Source organism: Seriola lalandi, unplaced genomic scaffold, assembly GCF_002814215.2.
Source record: "Seriola lalandi dorsalis isolate HSWRI2012SDOR001 ecotype SW California unplaced genomic scaffold, Sedor1 jcf7180002054955, whole genome shotgun sequence".
In the NCBI taxonomy this organism is placed as follows: domain Eukaryota; kingdom Metazoa; phylum Chordata; class Actinopteri; order Carangiformes; family Carangidae; genus Seriola; species Seriola lalandi.
This window is the reverse complement of record NW_019525506.1, coordinates 558,087-582,578: the sequence shown is the minus strand read 5'-3', so window position 1 is coordinate 582,578 and position 24,492 is coordinate 558,087. Positions and strand designations below refer to the sequence as shown.

The 24,492-nt window shown below is 40.9% G+C and overlaps 3 protein-coding genes across 9 annotated transcripts in view; 2 read left to right on the top strand and 1 right to left on the bottom strand.

Moving 5' to 3' along the window:
• The window catches only part of LOC111645675 (ral guanine nucleotide dissociation stimulator), a 59,550-nt gene extending 48,129 nt beyond the window's left edge, over window positions 1-11,421 (top strand). For 5 of the 6 annotated variants that reach the window (XM_087170658.1, XM_087170659.1, XM_087170657.1 and 2 more), the window contains exons 9-18: window positions 1,769-1,846; window positions 2,216-2,302; window positions 2,388-2,420; window positions 2,544-2,665; window positions 2,971-3,066; window positions 3,171-3,375; window positions 3,489-3,563; window positions 4,283-4,594; window positions 4,943-5,057; window positions 5,560-11,421. In XM_087170658.1, coding sequence (XP_087026784.1) covers window positions 1,769-1,846; window positions 2,216-2,302; window positions 2,388-2,420; window positions 2,544-2,665; window positions 2,971-3,066; window positions 3,171-3,375; window positions 3,489-3,563; window positions 4,283-4,594; window positions 4,943-5,057; window positions 5,560-5,735 — 1,299 coding nt within the window. In that variant the 3' untranslated portion in view covers window positions 5,736-11,421. The remainder of the gene's footprint in view (window positions 1-1,768; window positions 1,847-2,215; window positions 2,303-2,387; window positions 2,421-2,543; window positions 2,666-2,970; window positions 3,067-3,170; window positions 3,376-3,488; window positions 3,564-4,282; window positions 4,595-4,942; window positions 5,058-5,559) is intronic. The other variant, XM_023394963.2, reaches the window with a different exon arrangement.
• A 704-nt stretch (window positions 11,422-12,125) lies between these two features.
• smarcb1a (SWI/SNF related BAF chromatin remodeling complex subunit B1a) lies at window positions 12,126-18,443 on the top strand. Its single transcript, XM_023395032.2, has 9 exons — window positions 12,126-12,267; window positions 13,495-13,606; window positions 14,172-14,301; window positions 14,795-14,932; window positions 15,478-15,605; window positions 15,710-15,876; window positions 15,983-16,173; window positions 17,313-17,444; window positions 17,978-18,443. The coding sequence occupies exons 1-9, from the start codon at window positions 12,184-12,186 to the stop codon at window positions 18,015-18,017; spliced, it is 1,122 nt and encodes a 373-aa protein (XP_023250800.1). The 5' UTR covers window positions 12,126-12,183; the 3' UTR covers window positions 18,018-18,443.
• Window positions 18,444-19,361: 918 nt separating this feature from the next.
• Window positions 19,362-24,492, bottom strand: part of derl3 (derlin 3) — a 6,139-nt gene continuing 1,008 nt past the window's right edge. Inside the window, exons 2-7 of one of the 2 annotated variants that reach the window (XM_023395019.2) lie at window positions 23,633-23,698; window positions 23,464-23,537; window positions 23,220-23,313; window positions 21,234-21,429; window positions 20,981-21,071; window positions 19,362-20,398 (exon numbers count right to left, since the gene is read on the bottom strand). In XM_023395019.2, coding sequence (XP_023250787.2) covers window positions 20,299-20,398; window positions 20,981-21,071; window positions 21,234-21,429; window positions 23,220-23,313; window positions 23,464-23,537; window positions 23,633-23,698 — 621 coding nt within the window. In that variant the 3' untranslated portion in view covers window positions 19,362-20,298. Of the gene's footprint in view, window positions 20,399-20,980; window positions 21,430-23,219; window positions 23,314-23,463; window positions 23,538-23,632; window positions 23,699-24,492 lie in introns of both variants that reach the window. The other variant, XM_087170638.1, reaches the window with a different exon arrangement.

The following is a 24,492-nucleotide window of genomic DNA, read 5'->3' as shown; positions in this document are numbered from 1 at the left end:
TTTTCATATTCTGCTGTTGTCATAACAACTGACATTTACACACAGAGAAAGCTTGATGAAATATTATTACTAAGAAGGCTTGAACACGTAAAATACATCACATCACGTCACAACTTCTTTGAGTCATAACTCAGTCAAATCTGAACACGCAGACATGATGGGAATATTTTTAGCTTCAGTGCGACTTACGCTTTCCAAGGATATCGTTATTATTATGTCCATTACAAATGAACATCCATAAATCCACTTAAAATCATAGAGGGAAGACACTCCAGCAGCTGCCTGGGAATCATCACCGTCATCACTTTTCTTCAGTATCACATTAATCCAGTGATAGTCTTCTGTTCATCCATCGGCACGCTGCAAACAGGAAGTGCTGGTAGCTAATTGGGCGTACTTTAAATGGTGCCTTACTTAAATGTAATGTACCCCACAGTGTAACTCGCTGACTTCATGGAAGAATTATAAATGGATCCCCAGATCATGGCAAAGTAAGACAGCGAATGATGACAGGAGTTACAATATCTATTTGTATGATTCATGGTTCACTATCAGTGTTTTTACAGAACTACGGCTCAGACTGTCCGTTAACATCGGGGGTGGGTGGGGAGGAGTCGAGGGGGGGGTTTCTCTGAGGGGGAGTCAGCCGGCAGTGTCAGACGGTGGAAACCTGTTTTAGGCCGCGGTGGGAAACTGCTTTATAATGATCACTGAGATGTAGTAACTTGGTATAATTGACTGGATTAGCCCAGAACAGACAAATTACATTTAGCTTAATCATCCGCCTGTTATCTGATCTGAGCAAAGACTTTTCAAATCAGAAATTTCTTCTTCACAGTCTGCGTCTCTACAGAATATTACCAGCTCATCATCAGCTGCAAAAAGCTGTTTTCAAACTGAGGTTAGGTGTCGACACTAAACATCTTTAGAGTGTGACCTAATGAAGCCTGGAGACGGTGACGGTGTTATCACCTATTTATAAACCCGAGGCGTTGGCTGAAGTCACGGTGAGTGAGCGCTCGGGGCTTCCTCTGAGGGAATCCCTGCTGACGTCACTCCACAGGGAGGGAACCTCTGGCAGGTGTAGATAACGGGCTCTGGTGTAAGCGAACACCTCGGGGCGTCGCCGCTCTCTCGCTCTATCTGCTCAGACCGGGCTGCGTTCGCTCCACTTCAGTGGGCTCGGGTTACAGAAGGCCCCTCGGCCTTACGTCACTCTGAGGAATGTGAGCAGGAACTCAAGAGGTGGATTTTCTCCCACCACTGTTCCTCCCATGGATTTTTTCCTCTGAAATTCAGCGACAAAGAAAAAGTGTTTAGAAGAAAATTCAGCCTGAAAATATGGTCACATTAGTTTTCATGTTCATACTGACATACATAACGTTTCCACCACAGATCAACATGCAGCATCGACTTCAGTTAAACTGATATTCAGATTTTCAGGCAGGTCGATAATGTCTGGGAGCTCAAAGTCAAAGTTTCGCTGACCTACTAAGAAGTTAATACCAACTGAAGTCGGCCTTTCTTTGAAATCTCTTGGTAATTAACGGCTAAATCTTTGGAAATTAAGAGGAAAGTTTCTATTATAATAGCTTGAAAACATTGTAAACTAAAGGGTTGCCTGTTCTTGTTTGGGATGTTTGCAGGTGATGAAGCCCTGTAGGTGAATTATGGGAAACTTTTGCACAGGATTTAAAGAGTTGCAGTTTGTTTCTCTTGAGTATTTAACACGGTGGGACTGATGGACCGTCTTGTTTCTGCTCCTCAGGAGGGAACGTCCAAGTTCGCAACTTTGGAAATCAACCCCAAACGAGCTCAGAGGAGACACCAGCAGCAGAGAGACCTGGTGAGTCCACGGCACGGAAACAGCACAAAGAAACAGTAAAATAAAAGAAATGAAATGTTTGTCTCAGTGGTTTGTGCTGAGAACAATAAACATCAATTTTGGACCAACAGCTCCATCTGGTGGCAAGTGAAGTCACTGCAATTGATTCAATTCATAGATTCACACAATGTCTGTTTTGGAAGTGAATAGTTTTTATTTTATATTCATCAAAAGCTTTATTTTACAAAAAAAGGGGAAATGTTGCCTCTAGTTTCTCCAGTAAATCTGTGTAGTTCGTTTTCTTGCTCCACGTTTAAGAAGAATCTGTGGAGGGTTATCTTCCCGCTCGGCCTCCATGTTTACCTCCGCTGGTTTCCCCTCTGTGAACAGGGAGTGATGCAGGGGACGATTCCTTACCTGGGGACCTTTCTGACGGACCTGGTGATGATGGACACTGCCATGAAGGATTACACTGAGGTCAGGCTGCTGTGTAGCATGAGCTGATGCTGAGATACCTTTTTTTCCTTTTGGCTTGTTGCTCACGTTCTTGTCTCTTCTGCAGGGTGGTCTCATCAACTTTGAGAAGAGAAGAAAGGTAATAATCCAAATAAAATCATCTTCAGCTCAGAACAGACAAAAATAAACAAACCGGGCAAATTAAAGGCTGAAGCACTGATTCCTTTTCTAACCTGTTTGCTGCTGTGCTCTGTGTCTGCAGGAGTTTGAGGTGATCGCTCAGATCAAACTGCTCCAGCTCGCCTCCAACAACTACAGTTTCACTCAGGACAGCCACTTCAGAGAGTGGTTCGCAGGCGTGGAGAAGCTCAGCGAGGCAGAGAGGTCAGTGAAGCTCACCGCCTTGTTATTGTTGTTACACCTCTGACTATGAGGGCGGGAGAGCCTCAGCCTGTCAGGATGTGTCAGGTTCAGTGTGCGGAAAGATCTGGACTCACCTCTGTCATCATCTCGTCACGGCACACAGCCTTGTGTTGAGTTCACTGACACATCACCGCAGGATTTCTGGGCACTTCATCGACAGGATGGCTTTTTTTTTTTTTTTTTTAAATACCAAGGTCGTCCTGTCTTTATCCTGTGAGATGAGTTCAAATGAACACAGTCATCATCCTGACTTCCTGTTCCCGCAGCTACAACCTGTCCTGTGAGATCGAGCCTCTGTCAGAGTCGGCCAGCAACACGCTCAGGGCCAAGAAGAACGGAGGCATCATGAAACGCTGGAGCGAGTAAGTGACAGTGATGAAACCTGAGCCGTAAAGTCGCATTAAAATCATCACATTCAGACAAATAAGTGAAACCTGACTCTTCCCTTCTTTGTTATCCCGTCCAGCCGGCAGTTGACGGAGGCGGGCTCCAGCGGCGCCGCAGGCTCCCATTCCAAGTCCTTCGACCACTCGCACTACAGACCGTACCAAGGAGGCGGGGGGGACAGCGGCGACGCTCTCAGCGTCACCTCCGTCAGCTCCAGCGGTTCAGACCTGGAGGACGTGAACGCCAGCTTCCTGTCTGACTCCCCCGAAGGACACGAGAGAAAGGTAAGGACGAGAGACGTCACTGGTGACCTGTACAGTTAGTTTGAGCTTCTTCTGTAGGTCGTCTCCTCCTCTGCGGCCGTTTGCTGATGCTCTCTGTTTTTGTTTTTCCCCAGACGTCGACTCCTTCAGTGAAACTCACCGTCTCCGCTTTGGGGAGAGAAGCTCCAGCAGCAGATACAACGTCAACAGTAATTTGTTTTAATTTTTTATTTCCATTTTTATCCTAGAAACTTGATTAAGTTTGTTTATATATGACATCATTACAACAGGTTGTCCATATTTAACTATATTTATATTTGCTCTGCGGTGCTTTATACCTCCGTCGCTCTGCGTCCGGGCTGAAATGTTTCTACAACCATTAGATGTCTGTGAAATGTTGCACAGATACTCAAGGTGCCAGAAACTAACAAAGCAAAACATAACATATGAAAGGATTAGTCAATTAAACGATTAGTTCACTGACAGAAAATTAAATTACACGGTTTTGATCAAATTTATTGAGAAAAAATGCAAAACATTGTTTGTTTGCAGCTTCTGAAATGTGAGAATTAGTCGTAAATTGATCTTCTCTGGTGACATTTGAAGCCGTCACCTTCAGGTTTCAGAGTCTGAATAATAATTATTAAATTAAATTAAAACAGCAGATGTGTAAAATACAGATTAAATAAAGAATATGACTCCTGAAAAACCAAGTATGGCTCAAGTTACAAAAACACTGGATCCTACATTTCCCATCATGCAACTTGGTAGCATCTCCTTGTTGGTGAAAAGCCATTTTTTTCAAACTCCACGGCCCAGTTTCTGAAGCAGGTTCTGTGTCCTGTCTCGTCAGCTCGTCTTCATGTGTAGAATTACTAGAGCGCATCTTTAATTAATGTAGTAATTAATGATTTTCCTCTGACGTCAGCCTCCTGTGAAAACGCTGATGTTCTCTCCTCCCCGTCCTCTTCAGTTCTGGGAGTGCACGTCTCTGTCGTCTCTGGACACGTCCGGGACGGGCTCCAGCTCCGGCTCGGCCTCCGGCTCCAGCAGCGCCTCGTCCTCCTCCGTCTCCTCCTCCACGCCGCTGTCGGCCTCCCGCTCGCACAAACGCTCGGTGTCGGCGGTGTCGAACTACTCCACCCTGTCGCTGCCGCTGTACAACCAGCAGGTGGACGACTGCTGCATCATCAGGGTCAGCCTGGACGTGGAGAACGGCAACATGTACAAGAGCATCCTGGTGAGGAAATACTGGAGTGATGATTCTCTGAACTCTTTCTGTTTTTCTGTTGTAATTTCCATGATATTTGTTTCAATAAAGAAAAATTGAATCATTCATGAGCATTAAATATCAGAAAAGGCTGCAAAATACACTGTTTGAAGCGTTAATGCTAACTAACAAACAAGACACACAGATGAAGTTTGACTTTAGATTTTAATGCATATCTCACATCAGATTCAGTCTGATCTAGATTACAATAGTTAATGGGAAGGAATAGATGTAGTTTTAATGGCTTTTAAATACATTAAAAAAGTATTTTTACTCATATTTCAACAAGAGCTTTTACGGTTTTGTCCCTTGATGCAGGTGACGAGTCAAGACAAGACTCCAGCCGTCATCAGGAAGGCCATGATCAAACACAACCTGGAGAGAGAGAAGACGGAGGAGTACGAGCTGATGCAGAAAATCTCTGAGGACAAAGGTAAACACTAGAAACAAGCTCCGGATGATTTAGTGTCTCGGGTTTGGATTGTGCTGTTTGTTGTGTTCAGCTTCAGACTTTTTATTCTGGCTTTTTATTTATTTATCTTTCCATCTGTTTATTTATTTTAAGCTGTTTTACCCAGTTTGTCCTTTGATTCTATGATTATTTTCTGGATTATTTTAATTTTAATACCCTACTTGTATTTATACTCACTTTGATACATCTCCTCTGATTCAGTGTTTTATTATTTTATCTTTATCACGCTATCGTTATCTTTGCTTTCAAGTTGTTATTGTCTCATTTCTGTTGTTTTTATTTATTACTTGGTCATTTATTGTTCTGTATGTAAACGTGTGTGTGTGTGTGTGTGTGTGTGTGTGTGTTTTATTGCTTTTATTCTGTAAAGCACTGTTTGTATGAAAAGTGCTGTATAAATGAAGTCTGATTGATTGATTGACTGACTGTGACATTTCTTCTTCTCTGTCGTCTCGTTCTGCAGAGTTGCGGATCCCGGACAACGCCAACGTCTTCTACGCCATGAACTCCACTGCCAACTACGACTTTGTGCTGAAGAAGCGCGGCCTGGGGCGGCCGGTGCGGGCCAAGAACGTGGCCAGTTCGACGCTGCCTCGCATGAAACAGAAGGGACTGAAAATTGCGAAAGGGATCTTCTGAGGAGAGAAATGCGCCGCCTCCTGCCTCCCCCTCCACCCCCTCAACCCTCTCAGGCCTCCGCTCCTCAGAGGAAACATTTCTGTTCGCGTCTGTTGGAGGGAAACTTAACCTGAAGTATCTGAGTTTTGGTTTTGGACAAAGACTTGAGATGCCAGAGGAGAAAACGACCAAGCAGCTTTCCTGCGGATCAGCAGGAAGCGGAGGAGCATCTTAGCACTTAGCAACAGCTGAGGCCGAGTCCGTCGCAGGAAACGCCCACGTAGAAGCTGTTTCTGTTCGGCCGCAGGTTCCTGGAAGCAGAGGGACACGCAGGTGGGGAAAACAAGCAGCCGCGTCGGGGACGTGCGCTGCTGCTCAGTGGCTGAACCAGTCGAACTCTCTCACCGGCGTCACGTGACTGGTCGTGTCGAGTGTGGAGAAGCAGATCCATTTCATTTCCTGGTCCATTACTTTTTGTTTACATTTGTTTACATTTGAACATCAGCTGGTCAGATCTTACAGACATTCCCCTCAGTCCTCTTGCTCACTGGAGGAGTTTTGCACCTTCGATGAAACACTTTTTTTAAACCCCTCAGCAGCCGCCATCCCTCTGCAGTCGTCTCGCACGCCCCCTCCTGGCATGGAGTGTACATAAGTGAACAATACGAAGCCGCAGCAATCAGCTGGGCGTTCGAATGTGTTTCTATTTTTTCAGGGAACTTTTGTCGTGACTGTGCCGCCGCCTTTACCGTCTCGCCGCCAGGGCTCCTGATGTCGACAGCGTCCCCTGAGACCGCGGCTCTGGACCTTCGGCTCTCTCTCCGCTCTCAGACGCTGGGACTCATGTCGGCATTTTAACACCAGCGACACTGACGTGGAGGAATCTGAACTCTTTTAACTTCTGAACGCTGCCATGTTACAAAAAAAAAACCTAAACAAAAGGTCAAGTCAAAATGGAGACATGGTGTCGAAACCCGGTCCTGTGGGCACAGCCATGAATCATATGCCACTATTTTCTTTTCTTTTTGTTATGAATGGTAACCACTACACCGTGAAGGAGGTGGTCGTCCTGTGACTGGGACGGTTTGTTAGTGGAGAACAAACGAGCTCAAAACAAAACAAAACAAAAACTGAGTGTATATATCATTAACACCGACTGTGCAGTACGTTCCCTCCAGATGGACCATGAGATTTTGTTAATAGACTTATCGCGATATCAACACTTTTTTTTTTCCACTTTGCTTTGTACATTATTTTTTGTTTGTTTTCTTGCATCTCTCTGCTCTGATGGTGCTGCTAATTATCTTTCTGAAGAGGTCGTACGAGCTGCACGTCACTGCTCTCTCTACTTCCTGTCCACCGGCCGCCATGTTGGAAGAAACATCGGAAACATAATTCACCGCCTTTGCTGTCCTCAGAAAGTTCTTCAGTTTTCGAACAGACAAAACGGGAAGAGAAAAAGTAGATGCAACGGGTTAAAAAAGAAATAAAAAATACTAATAGTTAGTTGATTAATTTAATTTAATTTTGATAATGGAAGAGCAAAGATTCAAACATTTACTACATGACATACTTTCCTCTTTCTTCTCTGTTGTTTCTGACAAGAGATGTTCAAAATGCAAAATGTAAAATCCAAATTATGAGACACAAAGTCAAAATGATCATATCAAGTAAATAATTTGACTTTGTATCATATAATTTTGAATTGCGATTACTTGGGCTGCAGAGAGCAACTTTTACTATTGATTACCGGTATTTTAATAGTAGTAAGAGCGAAAAATGCCTGTTATTTTTCTAAAGCTCAAGTGAATGTGTTCAAAGAAAAGCAGGAAATGTAACATTTGAGAATCTTAAATGAAATTATTATCCAAACCATGATTAATAACTATCTAAATATTTGTGGATCAATTGTCTGGCAGGAATGAGCTTCCATCTGAAAATAGATTTGGATCAAAAACATTTAATATAATTGAATTTGACCGTAATAATTGCAAATAAGATAAAGTTTAAACATCATTCATTCATTAATCAACATTCATTAAACATTTATTGTTTTGAGGAAACATCAAACATCTGAGACGCTAAAATCTGACTTTTTATTTTAGTGTTAGCAGCAGTGAAGGCTGGCCTACTGCACCCACTCAGTAGTGTTTTCAGATTCATTATTTTATAGGATGATAATAATAATAATAATAATGATAATAATGATAATAATAATAATGATCTACCTTGAGCTGCACTACAGAAACTCTGGGACACAACAGACAGCGACATAAGAACCATGATATTGTGGTTTCTCTCTGTCTGTGGTCACTGAGGATAAAAGAACAATATTCAAACTGATATTTTTGGTTTAACCCTGGACTGTACCACTGAACGGGCAGAGGTGATGAACTGTGGGTCTTTGTTCTTCCAACACGGCGGCTCATTCTTCATATTCATTAGTAACCACTCTCCAAATGTGCCATGACGGGCCTGTGCGTCTCGGACGCAGCAGACGAGTCCTGCTGATTTATCCCGCAGGATGTTTTTCTGTGGTTAACGTGTCGCTGATGGCAGCAAAGTCTCTTCCTGTGTGGGCTCTGACTCGCAGTCGGAGTGGAAACGATGCAGTTTGATGGTTTCCAGAGCTGGAACAGTTTGAATGAGACTGTGCGTAGGAGCCCGACTGAAGGATAACGACGCTGCCAAACTGCACATGAGGGAACAAACTCTTCTTTCTTGTCTGTGTGCTGTCCTCCAGCTGTTTCTGTTAAAGGAAAAATCCAACCTAAAAACATCTTATCACTCTTAAACAAAGCAGTTCTGGGGTTCGTATTTCGTTAATGTTGCATCGTTGAGATATTTCTAACAGCTACTACACAGCAGTCGTTGTTAAAGGGCTTCTTTTCTGGATTGTGCAGTTTCTCCTGCAAGTTAAACACCGACCCGTTTGTTTGCTGCCTCTGTGCAGCTCAGGCACATGTACAGTTTCAAAGCTAAAGATTCACCATCGAAATCCTTTGCTGTTTCTGACAGAACGAGTCCTTCATTTCAGAAGAAAGTAGACAAGAGTTGATTTTATGATAATTACAATAATCTTTATTTGTAAAGCTCTTTCCGAAAGTCAAATTACAGATTTTATAATAACAAGATGAAACTAATTAGTGTGAGAGAAAAGAACTTACAGCAGGTCGTTCTTGAGAAAATGGAAACAGAGAAACAGGATTGTTCTTGTATTGAAAAATAACTCATTATATTATAAGTATAAGTTTCACATTGGACCAGATAAACACACAGAGCATCTGTGTCACTGCAGTTCCATGCTAATAATGCTAATAATGCTAACCATGCTAATCCAGAGCTTGAACTGCTGTGTCCAGCAGGGGGCGGGGTTGAGCGACCAGTCAATTTGATCAACAGGGAAGTTTTCACACCCTTTCTGCTGTCGCATAGCATTCTGGGAAATGTAGGAAAGTACTAATTCAGGGAAAAGTGGGATTCACAAAAAAAAACAAAAAACACTGGTTATGATTGGAATATGTGAGGTTGGATTTTTCCTGATGAGTTGTTCATATCACAGCAACAAACACTAGATGAGCCTGGATTGCACTGCGACCATGTACTGCCTTTTCTTATTTAGTTATTTTCACCTGCATGAAGTTCATAATTTTCATAATCCTCTTAACGATCAAATGAATGAAGCGCCCAAAAAAAGAAAAGGAAAAAAAAAGAAAAAGCAATATGGTGATGAGCGGCAGGAGCACGTCGTCCGGCTGTCGTGGATGTTGTGGCGTGAAATCCTTCGCTGTTGAACACTGTGACCTTCGACCTTTTCACTCTGCCCTCTCCGCCTGTTGATCGGCGCGTCATGTCGAGCACTGTGAACTGAAAAAAAAAAAAAAAAAAAGATGTCTCGTTCCCCCTTAACGGTGTCGTAGTGAACGTCCGCCCTTCGCTCATCTTGTTGGCGAGCAGCGAAGGCGTCAGGCTTGATCCTCCATGTGCCAAAAATAACAAGGAAAGAGAGGAAAAGGTTTGTGTTCAGATGAGTCCTCTGCCTTTTCACAGTGGGGAAAAAAACACGTTTGTATGTTTACTGTTGTCGCATTTTTCTGGAAAACTAAAAAACATCAGAACACTATGAAAAAAATCCTCTGGACCCAGTTCCCTGTGGAGAATTAGACTTGAAGATGTTTGTCTGGAGCTGCAGGTGAAGCTGTTGTAGAAACTCCACTTTCATGAATCTAAATCCTATTTTTTCATGTTTATATGTCTGTGAGGATCAAACAGCTGGAGCGTCTCTGCCTTTTAAAACCAGGTTTTTATTCCAAACAAACGCTGCATCCGAGAGACGTTCACTGACAGACGCATGTAGCAGCAAATTTCTGGTTGAATTATATGAAGGAAACCACTTGAAAGTCACTTTATTAACCAAGTTTCAGTCACGAAATGCTTTTAATAGAGTGAATACAAGTGATCGACAGTGAGTTTTTGATCCTGATAATGTGTAAGAACTTTGTTTCCTTCAACTGTTGCTCAACATTTAACACCAGATATATTTTTGCTCCCTTTGTTGATGTTTCAGGGATGAAAACCCTTTAAAAACCTTTTAAAAACCACTATATCTCTGGTGAACGCCCAACAAGGGACACAAACTTTCATCAAAACAATGTAGAGAAATGATTTTTTTTCTCTGTTAAATGTATTTAGACACAGTAAGTGGAATATAAGAGTTCCTCCTCCTTTCTTTCATAGCAGATGGACCTTGAATGCAGCACGGTGACACAAATTCACTATAGATTATGAGCGAGAACTGAACCGTACAGATTTTCTTAAAGGACCTAACCTTGTGTTATTCTTTATTTTCCTTATTGTCAACAAATCCCAAGAAAAGACACAAACCAACTATGTGTTCGTCCGTCTCTCGACACTTAGAGACTCTAACTTGACAATAATAGAAATAGAATATCAACAGACTTTTCCCAACATAACTTGAACGCAGCATCAGTTTCTTCACTGTGGTGTTTGTTTGGAACAAAAACTTTATGATTCTTTGGTGTTATAATTTAAAAAAAGAACATATTAACCAGAGACTCGGGGTTTCCTGCTGTGAACAGTTACTCTGGGGTTTCTGCAGCAGCTCCATCTCTCACTGAAGTGTGCTGGTTTTCTCTGTCAGGTTTGAGAACGTAGGATGGATGTGCACACGAGTGGAACTTGTGAATGAATTCATGAGCCTGCGAGCGTCTCTGTGCTGATGAGGTTGATGTTGGACTGGTCTGTGTGTCGTTGTAGACTCGTGTTGAAATGACGTACCTTTTGTGATTTGACCTGATTCTGTGCGAGTTTGAACAAAAAAAAAAAAAGGCTGCGTTTACAAGAAAAAAAAATCTAAAAACTGGAAGTCAGCTGGCGTGGTGTGTGTGTTTTATTCTTAATTTTTTTTTGTTTTGTTCCCCTGAACTGTGCTCGGGTGCCATTTTCCATTTTAACAAAGGATATCAGAACTTTTTCTAACTGCGATCTCCTCTTTGATTTACTTTTCCTACCTTTCCCAAGAACACAAACCCATGTAGAAAACAAAACTGTCCTTGATTATGTCTTTGTTTATTTATTGATTTGTATATAGATATTTTGTTTTGCATTGTACATTCTCTCCTTTCTTGGTTATAGATTAATATATTCATGTATATACGAATAAACATTAAGTTTATAAAAGTACAAAGACTCTTTTCTCTTCTTTTAAGAAATTTTACCTCCTGCTGCATCTCTGCGTTTGTTTATTGATTTAGATGAACATGAGTTTATGTTGCTCTCCAGTAAGAATTTGTTTGGTTTTGTTACTGAAGTAGTTTGGTCAACAGAAGCTCAAACAAGCTAAAATAATAATAAAAGATGTTTTGTTGAGGATCACAGTGGTACAAGAAATATTTAGATCTTTCACTTAAGTATAAGTAGCAACACCACACTGTTTAAAAGCTCAGTTAGTGGCAGTAACAATGGTCCTTCAGTGAATGTTTAAGCAACAAAAAGTACTTCAAGGATCCAAAGTTTCACCCTTAACAAAACATCATTTTAGAAACTCAAGTTTCTGTTTAAAATTTAATCTGAAAAACAACAACATCAGTAAAAGTAGAAGATTTCCCATTGGAATTTAGTGGAGTAGAAGTATAAAGTGTAACAAAGAAATTTAAAGCACAAATACTTAAAATTTGCATTTCAGTAAATGTACTTAGTTACTTTCCACTGGATGTTTCAAAGGAGTTGCAAAGTTATATTATAATTTTTAAGTTGAGGGTCTTTATTTTACTGATACTTTAATATTTTTTATAGATTCATTTGCTGATTGACAGGTTTAATGATACCAAAGAGTCTCTTTCTCAACTGTCTCTGAAGACACTTTATTGTAACGTCATTTTCCAGCGACAGGACGTTCCTAAAATTCGCGCCTGCGCATTAGCACGGAGCTTTGTTGTTGGATGTCAGTATGGCGCTTAGCAAGACGTTTGGACAAAAACCGGTCAAATTTCAGCTCGAAGAGGATGGAGACTTTTACATGATCGGTTCAGAGGTTTGTATTTAATCTCTTTAACAAAGCGCTGCTTTACTGGTTTGATTATCTGGGAAGAAATGTGTCGGTTTTGTCCTTGCAGCCGGTCCGCTAGCAGCTAGCTAAGGATGCTAACAGAGAGGGAGAGCAGCGCACGAAGACTCATTCATTTATATTTGTTTTTTGGGGAATGTAACTGAGTATATTCACCACAATTAAACTGACTAATCTATATGCTTGTGTAACCGGATAAAGTTTGACCTGAAGAACGTTCGGCTTTCCTCAGAGGTTCACCGGGTGTTCTCCGCCGGAGCTAACTATCATTTAGCCAAGTAGCTAACGGGGTTTAGCCAGCGCTAATCACAACATAGCGGCTTTGTTAATTTCATACTTTAATCAAGTCAAATCTCACACTAATTGAAATCAACTGAATCTTGTCACTTGAATATAGCTCCTCTCATACTAATCGCATAGGTTAGTTATCACATAAACCAATGGAGGGTTGCATTGTTGATTATTTTCAGTATTTTCCTAACAAAATGCCTGTTGTAATTTACCACAGTCTAGGATCACTTCTTCATATGTTGTTTTCTGTTGAACTATCAGCCCAAAACTCAGAGATATTCACTTTACTATCATGTTAAACAGAGAAAAAGATCAAATTCTTACATTTAAGGAGCTGGAACCAGCAAATATTTGGATTTTTCTGCTTAAAACGTGACTAAAACAAAGGATTAATTATCATTAGTTGAAGATATAAACCGGTGTCTGTTTTACCAAACTCTTAGCCCTGGTTTGTGGCTCTCAATCAGACACCTCCTGATGTTATAGGAATGTAAACATCTAGAGTCTCTAAAATCTCTGCACAGTGTTGTATAATAATACATCAACATTTATTTGTGGACTATGTTTTCTATTGATAATCTGATACGTTATCATTAGCTAAAGAGCTCACAGACACACACATAGAGGTAGCCATTTACCACTGGTAAAATGTCAACAATGACGAAATAAAGGGAAATGCGATTCTTTTATTGTCCAGTCCTTCTGTGTTTAGTTCTCCTCTGCAACTCACCATTATTATCAAAATTGATTAACTATTTTCTGGATTAATACATCATTTTCTTGGTCTGTGAACTGGAACCAGCAAAGAGGAAGAATGAATCGATTCTCATCAAGAATCTTTGATAACGGTTCAAGTGATCTGCCTTCATGTTTGTTTGTGTGTGTGTTTGTTTTTGTGTTCAGGTGGGAAACTACCTCCGTATGTTCAGAGGCTCCCTGTATAAAAGATACCCGTCATTATGGAGGAAACTGGCATCAGTAGAAGAACGGAAGAAAATAGTGGAGTCGTCACACGGTCAGTAGAGAGCAGTGCTGCCACGTCTACAGCTGGGTGGGGTTATGCCCGGCTCTGAATCCTCATCATTAACTGTTTCCTCTGATATGAGAGGATTCTTCCTTATTCAAAATAGACTAAAGTCACTGTTCATTTTTTTTCCATCAGAGACATTGTTAATTACATTCAATTACAGTTAATTTCAATAGCAACTTCCTTTAAATCCAACACACAATAATTAAGCTATCTTCAGTATACACCATAAATACTGATAAATTATTATATTTTATTGAACAATAATAATAATAATAATTAGATCTTCCTGTGCTTAAATTAATTATTTTGCTTTGCAGTTTGCCAGTTTATTATCAGCTTATTCTATAAGACTTCCTACAGATGCACCTTGTGTTCGGGCTATTTTGTAAAACAATAGAATAATAATAAAAATAACATTAAAAAATATGGAACATTTTGTAACAGTAAAAAAAATCTGATAAGGAAAGGCAGGCTTGCTAAATCCTGTCAGTCAGATGATGTTGTTGTTGTTGTTGTTGTGTTGATGTGACTCCTCTCTCTTCTCGTGCAGATCATGGCTACACTCAGCTGGCCACCAGTGTGACCCTGCTGAAGGCCTCAGAGGTCGAGGAGATCCTCGAAGGAAACGATGAGAAGTACAAGGCGGTCTCCATCAGCACTGAGCCCCCCGCCTACCTCAGGTAAAAACCAGTTTCAGACAGGACTCTTATTTGTCTGTGAAGTAACTGAAATGTTGATGATTGTTTCTGTATGAGAGATTCCCCAGGAAATGTAGCTTTCCTAAAAGAGCGGGAAAAATTACCAGACCTTTTTTCTTTATATTATATTAGACTCATATAACCAGTATTTGCAGGATTTTTAATATGTCCAACCCATGGCTTTTTTCATTTTGTTATTTAAAATTATTTATTTAAAATTTTAGTTTATTTAATTTATTTTTTGAGTTGTTCTAGATAGACTTTTAAAAAAGAAATAAAGAAAAGCGCTGGAAAATTCTTGTCTGACTGAAAATCAAAGGTCCTGTAGTAATAACTGTGTTACAGCTAAAACACTTGAGGTCTGCGGCGATGCGATCGATCATCGATGTCGTCAGTGTGACAGTTTGAAGTGGGAGAAAGTGCAGATACATTTTGTCTGATTTTCACACATCGTCACGTCTGGGTTTGTCACCAGGGAACAGAAGGCGAAGAGGAACAGTCAGTGGGTTCCCACGCTGCCCAACAGCTCGCACCACCTGGACGCGGTGCCCTGCTCCACCACCATCAACCGCAGCCGTCTGGGCCGCGACAAGAAGAGGACCTTCCCACTGTGGTGAGCTGCGGGAGTCAGCTCAGGATGTAGTGATGAGCGTTTGTCAGCCAGTAGAAGTTTTACCTCCTCATTTCTAACGAAGTAGCTCCTTTTATTACCTCTGGTTATATCAGGTGATCATGGATGTTGGAACTCAATGATCAGGATTAGTGGATTTATAGGATTTTTGCATCAATGTGATGAAATGCTTTATTTTATCTGGTATTAAATTCACTAGAATAGATGAAAACAGATGCTGTTATAAAAGGTGTGAGGTGTAAAATAAACATCTTGTTATTTTCCAGCTGTAGCAGATCATGGTAATTATTCAGATTGCAGCTGTCTGGTATTAAGTTCTACTCCTTCGTGTATCTTTGGTGCATCACATCTCTCTGTGCACCATATAACAACAAATAACTTGATCTTAACCCACTAAGCACTTTTTTACCTGTACAACAGATTAAATCAACATTTAATAGACTTTTTTTAAAGAACACAGTACAAGCATTGTACAAATTCAGATACTCTGTGTTGGTAAGTTTTTGTCCTGTCTCCTTCCCGCCCAGCTTTGACGACCACGATCCAGCAGTGATCCACGAGAACGCCACTCAGTCTGAAGTGCTGGTTCCCATCCGTCTGGACATGGAGATCGAGGGGCAGAAGCTCAGAGATGCTTTCACCTGGAACATGAACGGTAACGTCGCGTCATCGTTTCCTCTTGCCTGTAGAAAAACACAGGCTATGTGAAAGTGAAAAGAGCGCCAACAGCTTATTTCGTCCACGTTTGGGTGTTTTCAGAGAAGCTCATGACGCCTGAGATGTTCGCTGAGATACTGTGCGACGACCTGGACCTCAACCCGCTGGCCTTCGTCCCTGCCATCGCCTCCGCCATCCGACAGCAGATCGAGTCGTATCCGACAGACAGTATCCTGGAGGACCAGACGGACCAGAGGGTCATCATCAAGGTGCCGCTCCACTCTGCCAGTAGCTCATCGTTAATGTGATGCTGAGTAACACTTGTAATTCAGGCGCGTCATCAACCGTCTTTTTCTTTAACGTTTCGTGTTGCAGTTGAACATCCACGTGGGGAACATCTCTCTGGTGGACCAGTTTGAGTGGGACATGTCCGAGAGGGAGAACTCCCCAGAGAAGTTTGCTCTGAAGCTCTGCTCTGAGCTCGGCCTGGGGGGGGAGTTCGTCACCACCATCGCCTACAGCATCCGCGGTCAGCTGAGCTGGCACCAGAGGACGTACGCCTTCAGGTACCGTCACACACACACACACACACACACACACACACACACACACACACACACACACACACACACACACACAGGGATGTGTTTGAGTGTGTGTTTTCTTGCTTCCAGGATCCTGGACAGGAAACATTATTAGATTTGTCTGGTAGCAGAAGATATAATCCGTTTACAGAACAAAGTGCAGTGGTTTGTTGTCATCCACTGTGTGTGTCTCCCATCATCCTCTGCTGCTCTTTAATGCCTCCTTTCTATAAAAGGCAAAACGTGCCAGAAAACATTGTCATTAAAGGGATTTTTGGATGATCTCTAGCTCCTGCTCCTTCGTTGGTTGAACACTGTTATTGTAAGTGTCTGCCACAGTAAGAAAGGAAAGGAAATATTTTACCGGACGAGTTAAAGAGGATAAATATGTAAATAAAGACTTATGTCTGCAGACAGCTGCATTACAGTGTGTTATGAACCATTATTTTCTATTTAGAAAGACTTTTAACCAGTTATTGATGACTGTTACAAAGGTGTTACAGTCTAATATCTCTGTCCCGAACAGAGGGCGGAGCCTCAACTCCTGCACAAGTCCGACAAATGAGTTGGAACATTTCCTTGTTTTGAAATATTGAGGGAGTTGCAGAAAAAAGAAGTGTGGAAATGTCTGTCCTCTTGTTGCTGTTGTGTGTGTGTGTGTGTGTGTGTGTGTGTGTGTGTGTGTGTGTAGTTGCCACGGTGATGGGACCTTTCACCCATCTTCTGTTGGCGTCTTGTTGGGATGCTGAAGTCTGTCGTCGTTCCGGCTCTTTGGGTGAAATGTAGCCGACAGTCACGTTGAAGTAACGACATTTCGAAACCCAGACATGATCTTTGTCACAGCTGGACGTCCGTGGCCTTGAAGAAGAGGACGAATGTTTTAGTCACATGTTGTAATCTGTCGTTATAACAGAGTCAGGTGTTTGTCTCTGAGGCTTCAAGTACAGTTTGCGTGTTTCAGGATTCGTTTAGTCGAGGAATCAGGGGGGAAAAAGTGACGCCATGTTTCACACGTGTAGAAAACTTCTGATCTGAGTCACATGAAAACTTTGGAGCTGCAGCGTGACGACGTCCCGCATCAGACTGAAGTGTGTGTGTCTTGTTGTGTTGTCTGTTTTCAGTGAGAACCCCCTCCCCACGGTGGAGATAGCCATCAGAAACACAGGCGACGCTGACCAGTGGTGCCCCCTGCTGGAGACGCTGACAGACGCAGAGATGGAGAAGAAGATCAGAGACCAGGACAGAAACACAAGGCGAGTGTCGGCTTGGGTTTTACGCTGTCGGCTCTCGGCCTGGTTTCTCTTGAAGACGCATTATTTTAATTCAATCAAGTTTTTTTAATCAGATGAGATAAAGATTTAATACAGAAGTAAATCAATTAGTCGATGGACAAAAATTATCTGTAAAACTGATGAAACAACGACAAATGTTCTCTTAATCAAGAATGAAAATAATCACAATTAGGGCTGAAGCTAATGATTATTATCACGATGAATATACGAATATATATTGATTATTGATTAATCCATGACGTGTTATTCTATAAAATGTACAAAAAGAGTGAATAACCTTTCTGCAGCCCAACACACCGTTGTCAGACATCTTGTTTTGATAAATGACAGAGAAAAGCAGCAGTTTGTCATTTTTTTCTCTATTTTAACTTGAAATTTAACAGAAACAATTAATGGAATATCAGATTGATTATTTTTCTATTCATCGATTAACTGAGTTAGTTTGGTGCCTTTCTCATCACATTGCTGACGCTCTCTTCCTGTTTGCTCCACAGGCGAATGAGGCGACTGGCGAACACGGCCCCTGCGTGGTAGACGCCCCCCCCCCCTGCAGGAGCGGTGCTCGTCTGATTGAGGTATGGCGCCGTCACGGTTCGCGACATCAGCAACAGAGATGTTCCTCCAGTCACGCGCCGGATGTGTTTACTGCTCGACCGGGTCCTCAGTCCGCCGTTCACCGTCTTGCTTTTTATTTTCATCATTAATATTAATATTTCGTTCTGTTTGGCAAAGCCCCCCCCCGGTAGAAAATGTCCCTCCCTCCTTCGTGTTTTCCTGTACGACCCTCGGCGTGGAGAAGCTGCTCTCTCACTTTGACCACTGACTCTTTACCCGACCACAGAGGGAGGAAAAAAAACACACACAACCAGTCTCAGATAATATATTGTTATGTTGTATTTGTTGTCTTTTTGTACATTTTAATAATTCTTACAAAATAAAAAAAAAAAAGTTAAAGCTTGATTTCCTGTCTGATTGTTTTACATCATCATCATGCGTCCGTCCCCACTGATGTGCTCAGCGATGGATTCTTTTACTTCACAGTCGTGATTTGAAAGAGTGTTTTTAATTATAGCTCACATGATTAACGATGTCTTCAGCTGCAGCAAGTGATAATTAATTAAGGATTTAAATTTCCTCAACGGGAGCTAAACAACATAAATTCTCAGAGTCGACAGAACCGCAGAAAATGAATCTCTGCTGTCGGCCTGTGTGTACATTCACTCCTGGACAAAGATGTTTCGTGTTCAAGATGAACCATCACTCTGCATCGTTTTTTAAAGCTTGAAAAAAAAAAAAAACATTGAGTAATAATGAATTTGTTAGTTTTTTTAGATAACGATGTCACTACAAATGTTCCTGTCGATGGTTTTAAAATCAAAGACCTGGTTTCTTGGTGTTGACCTTCAAACCCGCATCAGTCGGACCTCAGCTGTGACTAATATTGTGTTATAAGGGATGATGTGTTTTGTTGCCGGGGTCCCACAGAGACGTGTTTGCGTGTTGTTGTGCTAAGCAATTTCCATTTTGTCCCCAGTGTTTGACCCACAAAGGCAGCGGGTGAAAGTGCAGAGTGTGCAGACGGGGCTGATGGGATTTCAGGCTGTCGGCAGTTTGTGTTTGAACCAGCGGCTGTGACGCAACAGCAGGGAAGGGAGCGATGGGTCAGTCACAGTATATACGACAGCTTCACTCTGACTGTTTACTTCTTTTACACGGTTCTTATGTTCATGTTGTTTATGTTGACAGAAGGAAAAGCAAATGAATCAGTTGGAGCTTGTTGTTGGACACTGTGTTTTGTTAAGAAATACAGCAACACAACACACATTTGGCTTCTTTTATAAACCTGCTTGTGGTATTTAACATGATTTCTGTACTTTTAGGAAACAGGGTTACTTATGTCGCCTACATCCACCACCCTCAGGTGACCCCTGAGAGCTCAGAGGAAGCGTGTAAGTGGACGTTAAAGGTGTCCTGTGGAGTTTTCTTGTCAACAAACAAAACGCATTGAGGTCTCACAAACGTGTTGAATAAATCCCCATCCTCACAAAACCTGTACAAAGCTGTGACATCATGAACATTTGTGTCACACATACAGTCGTCTCTGTTCTCTTTGTACTACTGAAGAACACTTATAAAATCAAGTGAACACGAGCTCAGTTCTTCCCCTAATCCTTTGCATTTTGGCCTCATATCCTGTCGCTGGTTGAAGTCGCACTTTGGCGCCTCAGACGCAGCGACACAGTCTTGATTTGCTTCTCTGGCGTTTTCAGTGCTGGTGTCTCATCCACACAAATAACTTCTCCACAGTTCAACAGTTTCAAACACTTTTTTTGTGTGAACGTGCCATTAGCTTCCAAAAATAGTTTTAAGAAAACAGAAATGCATTTTCGTAATTGAAATAAAAAAAAATGTTTATGATGCTGAGCTTTCAGTTCAGTCCTTGTGCGTCTCATTGTCTTTTACGACGGTTCAGGACTGCCGGATGATTCCTGCTGATTCTGGGGGTCTTGGTGTCGGCTGTACTGTTAGCTGCTGTTAGCCGCTGTTAGCTGCTGTTAGCGGCTGTTAGATGCTGTTAGCGGCTAATAGCCACTGTTAGCCGGTGTTAGCTGCTGTTAGCTGCTATTAGCCGGTGTTAGCTGCTGTTAGCGGCTGTTAGCTGCTGTTAGCGGCTAATAGCCGCTGTTAGCCGGTGTTAGCCGCTGTTAGCCGCTGTTAGCTGCTGTTAGCCGCTGTTAGCCGCTGTTAGCTGCTGTTAGCTGCTGTTAGCCGCTGTTACCCGCTGTTAGCCGCTGTTAGCTGCTGTTAGCTGCTGTTAGTTGTGCGGCTCCTCGTCCTGCTGCAGGTCTCCACCCTGCTGCTGCTCCTGGAGGAGATGGTAGTCTGGGTCCTGCGGCCGATCAAACATGGTTCGCCTGTAAAGAGAGATTCAACTTATTTACTTTCAAGTTCACTAAGTTCCTCTGAAAAATATTACTTTATAATTTGGATACGGTAATTGAGCACTGGCGGAAAAAAAAGTATTTTGTTAACGATGGGATAAAATTGAAACTGAAGATTTTTCGTGCATTTATTGTGACAGTTTTGTTTTAACAAAATAAACCTTCAACTTAGAGGTTTTTAATGTTTCCTTAACACAAACAGCCATATATAATATAATAATAATGTAATATAATAATGTAAAATAGTGTCAATTTAGGACTTTTATCTAAAGAAAGTAGTAGTTCCTGATTTAAGTGTAAAAAGTCATGCACAGACAGGAAGTTAGAGCGGGAATTCATGCTTTAAAGCTTCTGTTTCTTGAAGCATTTGATGATGGATGTGGCGAATAAATGTTCTTTATTCTACAGGTGCTGGAGTTCTGCTCTCTGCTGGTTGTTTTCTCTTCTCCGTGCACCTTTTGAAGTGGGTGGAGTTGTGCCAGAAATCCCAACTCCCAACTTAAAAGTTTAAAAACGCGTGTTGGACTCCATGTCAAGATGACTTGTGGTTCTTACAGAAGTTCTGGTGTCATCAGCAGCTTCCTTCCTCCCGGCTGGTTTGGAAACACGTCTTCTAGGAAGTAGTACATGTGACCGACGCTGATACCTGCGGAGGCAAGTCGGAACATGTTGGTTTGGGTCTTTTCTTGGGAGTTTCTGATATTGAGACAAATAAAAAATAATCCTCCTCCTGAGCACCGTCCAACATTAATACATTGAGGTCTGGTTACATCAGATGTTGTTGGTTTTTTGGTGACATGTTTTATACCCAGGAGGTCGACCACGATGGAGTTGCCGAGCAGCAGCGAAAACCCCATGAGCACCCAGGGGAGAAACGGCGCCTGAAAGTTCAGGAGGCCGAAGAAGTTCATGCGTATGAGCGGATGTCTTCTACTCCACACGTACACCAGCATGATGATGAAGGCCTGACCCAGGAAGAAGACATTGGCGAACAGACCGAACAGCTTCAGGCCTTCAGGTTAAATACAACTCTTCACTTGTTTGTTACAACAGTAAAATCAACACTTCAGTCTGTTTTGGGTGGAAATGTCAGTTTTTGGTAGAAATAACTTTCTTAGTTGAGTTAAACCCGAGTTGGTGGCAGCTGAATGGCGACTTTATACTGGAAACTCTGGTCAAAATATTTCCTTTCTAATTACGTTTCTGTCAAGAAAAGTTAATCAAACACATTAGGGTTAATAAAAGTAGATAAATCATAAATCAAGATTATGAGTTGACTTCTTATATCACAATTAAGAAATATTAACTTATTATCATATGATTATGAATTAAGTCACAAAATTGACTTCTTAAAACTTTATATCATATACTGTGAATTTACCAGTTAGATTAAAAGTTGGATTTTAGAATTATAAGATACTAAGATTATTACATGGAGACTTCTTATGACTCAAAATTCTGATTTAATAACATATTACAAGTTTAATTGTAATATATTTATTGCCTAACTTTCCTAATTTTGAGTAGAAAAGTTAATATAATATAATTATGTCTCATAATTACAGGCTAGTATCTTATAACTTTGCCTTTCCAGGAGTATTTTTTATTTTTGATCATATTAAAACTGTAGTTTAGGTTGGACTAAAGATTGTGGAATGTTATGAATATTGTCTTGACATGATTTGATTAAAAATTGACATATTAAATTAAACTTCTGATAGATGCATTGATATAACATCATCATTCTGAGAAGAAAAGTCTAAATTTAATTATAATTATGACACTTTTTTATGATATGATCTCTCTAAATATTGATTTATCTGAAGTCAAAATTTGACTTGTCATATGCATAACATATACTACATGTCATAACATATACTACATACATGTAGTATATAGTCAGAAAACTGTTTTGGGGACATTTCTTCTTGCTGAAATGTTATATAACGTAACAACAATATGTAAAGTACCGGACATTAATCACTCAGCACTTTATTATGTGACGCAGTTTACTAAAATGTGAATATTTCTTAGAATAAAGTGCTAAAACTACCATCTGGAACATTAAGTTTTTCTAAACTATTATTTTAGAGCTGGTGGTATTGTTTACCAAATACTGAACCCTTCACAATAAGAGCCAACCTTTGACATTCTTTTCATGTCAGCTCAACACACTCATCACTGTACTATCCTGATATTACAGTAGAGCCAGTCCTCATACACCTGCATTTAAATCTGTCCATGAAACATAACAGGGCTCCAGGAAAACCCATAAACCTGCACACTGACCGTTTCACAACAGCCCAGGGGGACGTCTGTAGTAAACAGACCCAGGACTGTACCATTAACCTGGAATGTGAACAAGAGCTTCTGGCAACAAACTGCTGAGCATCATCAAAAAAAAAAAAAGTCGGGCTGCGTGTACGGTAGCTGCTTTTACATGCTTTTAACCAGTAGACGTCCCAGTTTAGACAAAAACAATCCCTCAGCCATCAGGAGCACAGGAATGCAAACACATAATAACCAAAAATTAGACGTTTATCAACCAGCCTGTTACCTGAAAACTGAGCGCAAATTAACCTGCAGATTGTTAAATCCTTTCGGTCTCACGTTTTAGATTTTAAGATAGTCTTTCTTGGATTTCTGTCACTACTTGCGTGTCTTTTTGTTATTTGCGTAAACTGGGCCTTTAAAGAATTACCTACAGATGTCATAACAGTGGTAGTTTAAGCATCGTTTCAGTAAAACTTGGGGATATACACTTTGTTTTTGTGCTAAGCGTCTTAAAGGATACAGTCATCACGATTCCTCCAAACAGGAACATGAAAACAAAATCTGCCGTCCTTCCCCGGAAGCAGCCTTCCTCCAGCATCCGACAGTATCGATAACTTATTTAAGTCAAGGACTCTGCTGTAGATTTAATGTGGCTAATGTGTGCTGCCATTAGAATTAGAATCTATAGTAAACTGATAACAGATGACATAGACTGAGATATTTCCTCAGTTTTTGCCCGAGGAATCACTGTGATAAAAAGATACAGGAAGATGATGTTGAACACGAAACTGAATCCAAGAGAACCAAAGAAGAGGAAGCTGGTTATCAGACGCCATATCTAAGAGACAGATAGAGAGAAAACAAATTGTGTAAACAAGATAATATACCATATGGAAATGTTTTAAGTTGATTAAGAGAGGTGATAAATGTTACCTGGTATCTTCTGATAATGAGGTCGGGGTTGAAGTAAAGCTGAAAGGGGGTGATGACCTCAAGTTGCTTAAAAAATAACACGCACTTTGAGATTAATCAGCAAGTTAAAGTATCAAGACATGCAAGGATTATCATTATTTTGATACATATGTGATGTGTTGCATTGAACTACTTGACACTTCATGTGCTTTAATCTTTTACTCTTTAAGTCACACTTTCAGCTCTAAAAATCTAAACTTACGCTGTTCCAAGTGCCTCCACTTCAACTAAATTTCAACTGTTTTAGTTTTTTACATTTCAACTGACACTTCGACTCCTTTCATTGAGTTAAAGTAATCGAAAACCTCCACGGCTGTCCCCTCCCTCTCTCTAACTGATGGTTCAACTACTTTCAAATGTGATTTTGTAGCTCACACTTAACCTGACACTTGAACTGCTTTTACACATGGCAAATCTACTGACATTACAACTGCTTTCACGATTTACTCATGAACTTTAAATTTTTGCTTACACTTCATCTGCTTTCACTGGTTACAGTTTAACTGAATTAAAATGTATTACATTAACTTGCTCTTCAGCTGCTTTCAGCCATCAAACTTCTACTGCCGTTTCAACTGCTTTCATCTTTTACTCATAAACTGACAGTTCAACTCCTTTCAAATCTTACACTTAAATCAAGAAATTTAAAGAGCTTTTTTGTCCATCTCACTTTAAGTGGCACTTCCACACTGTTTTTGTCTGTTACATAGCTACTGACATTTCAACTGCTTTCACTTTTTACTAGTAAACTTACAGTTTGACTACTTTTAGCTCTCACTTCAGCTGATTTCAGCTGGTGTCAATGTATATCAACTGCAACT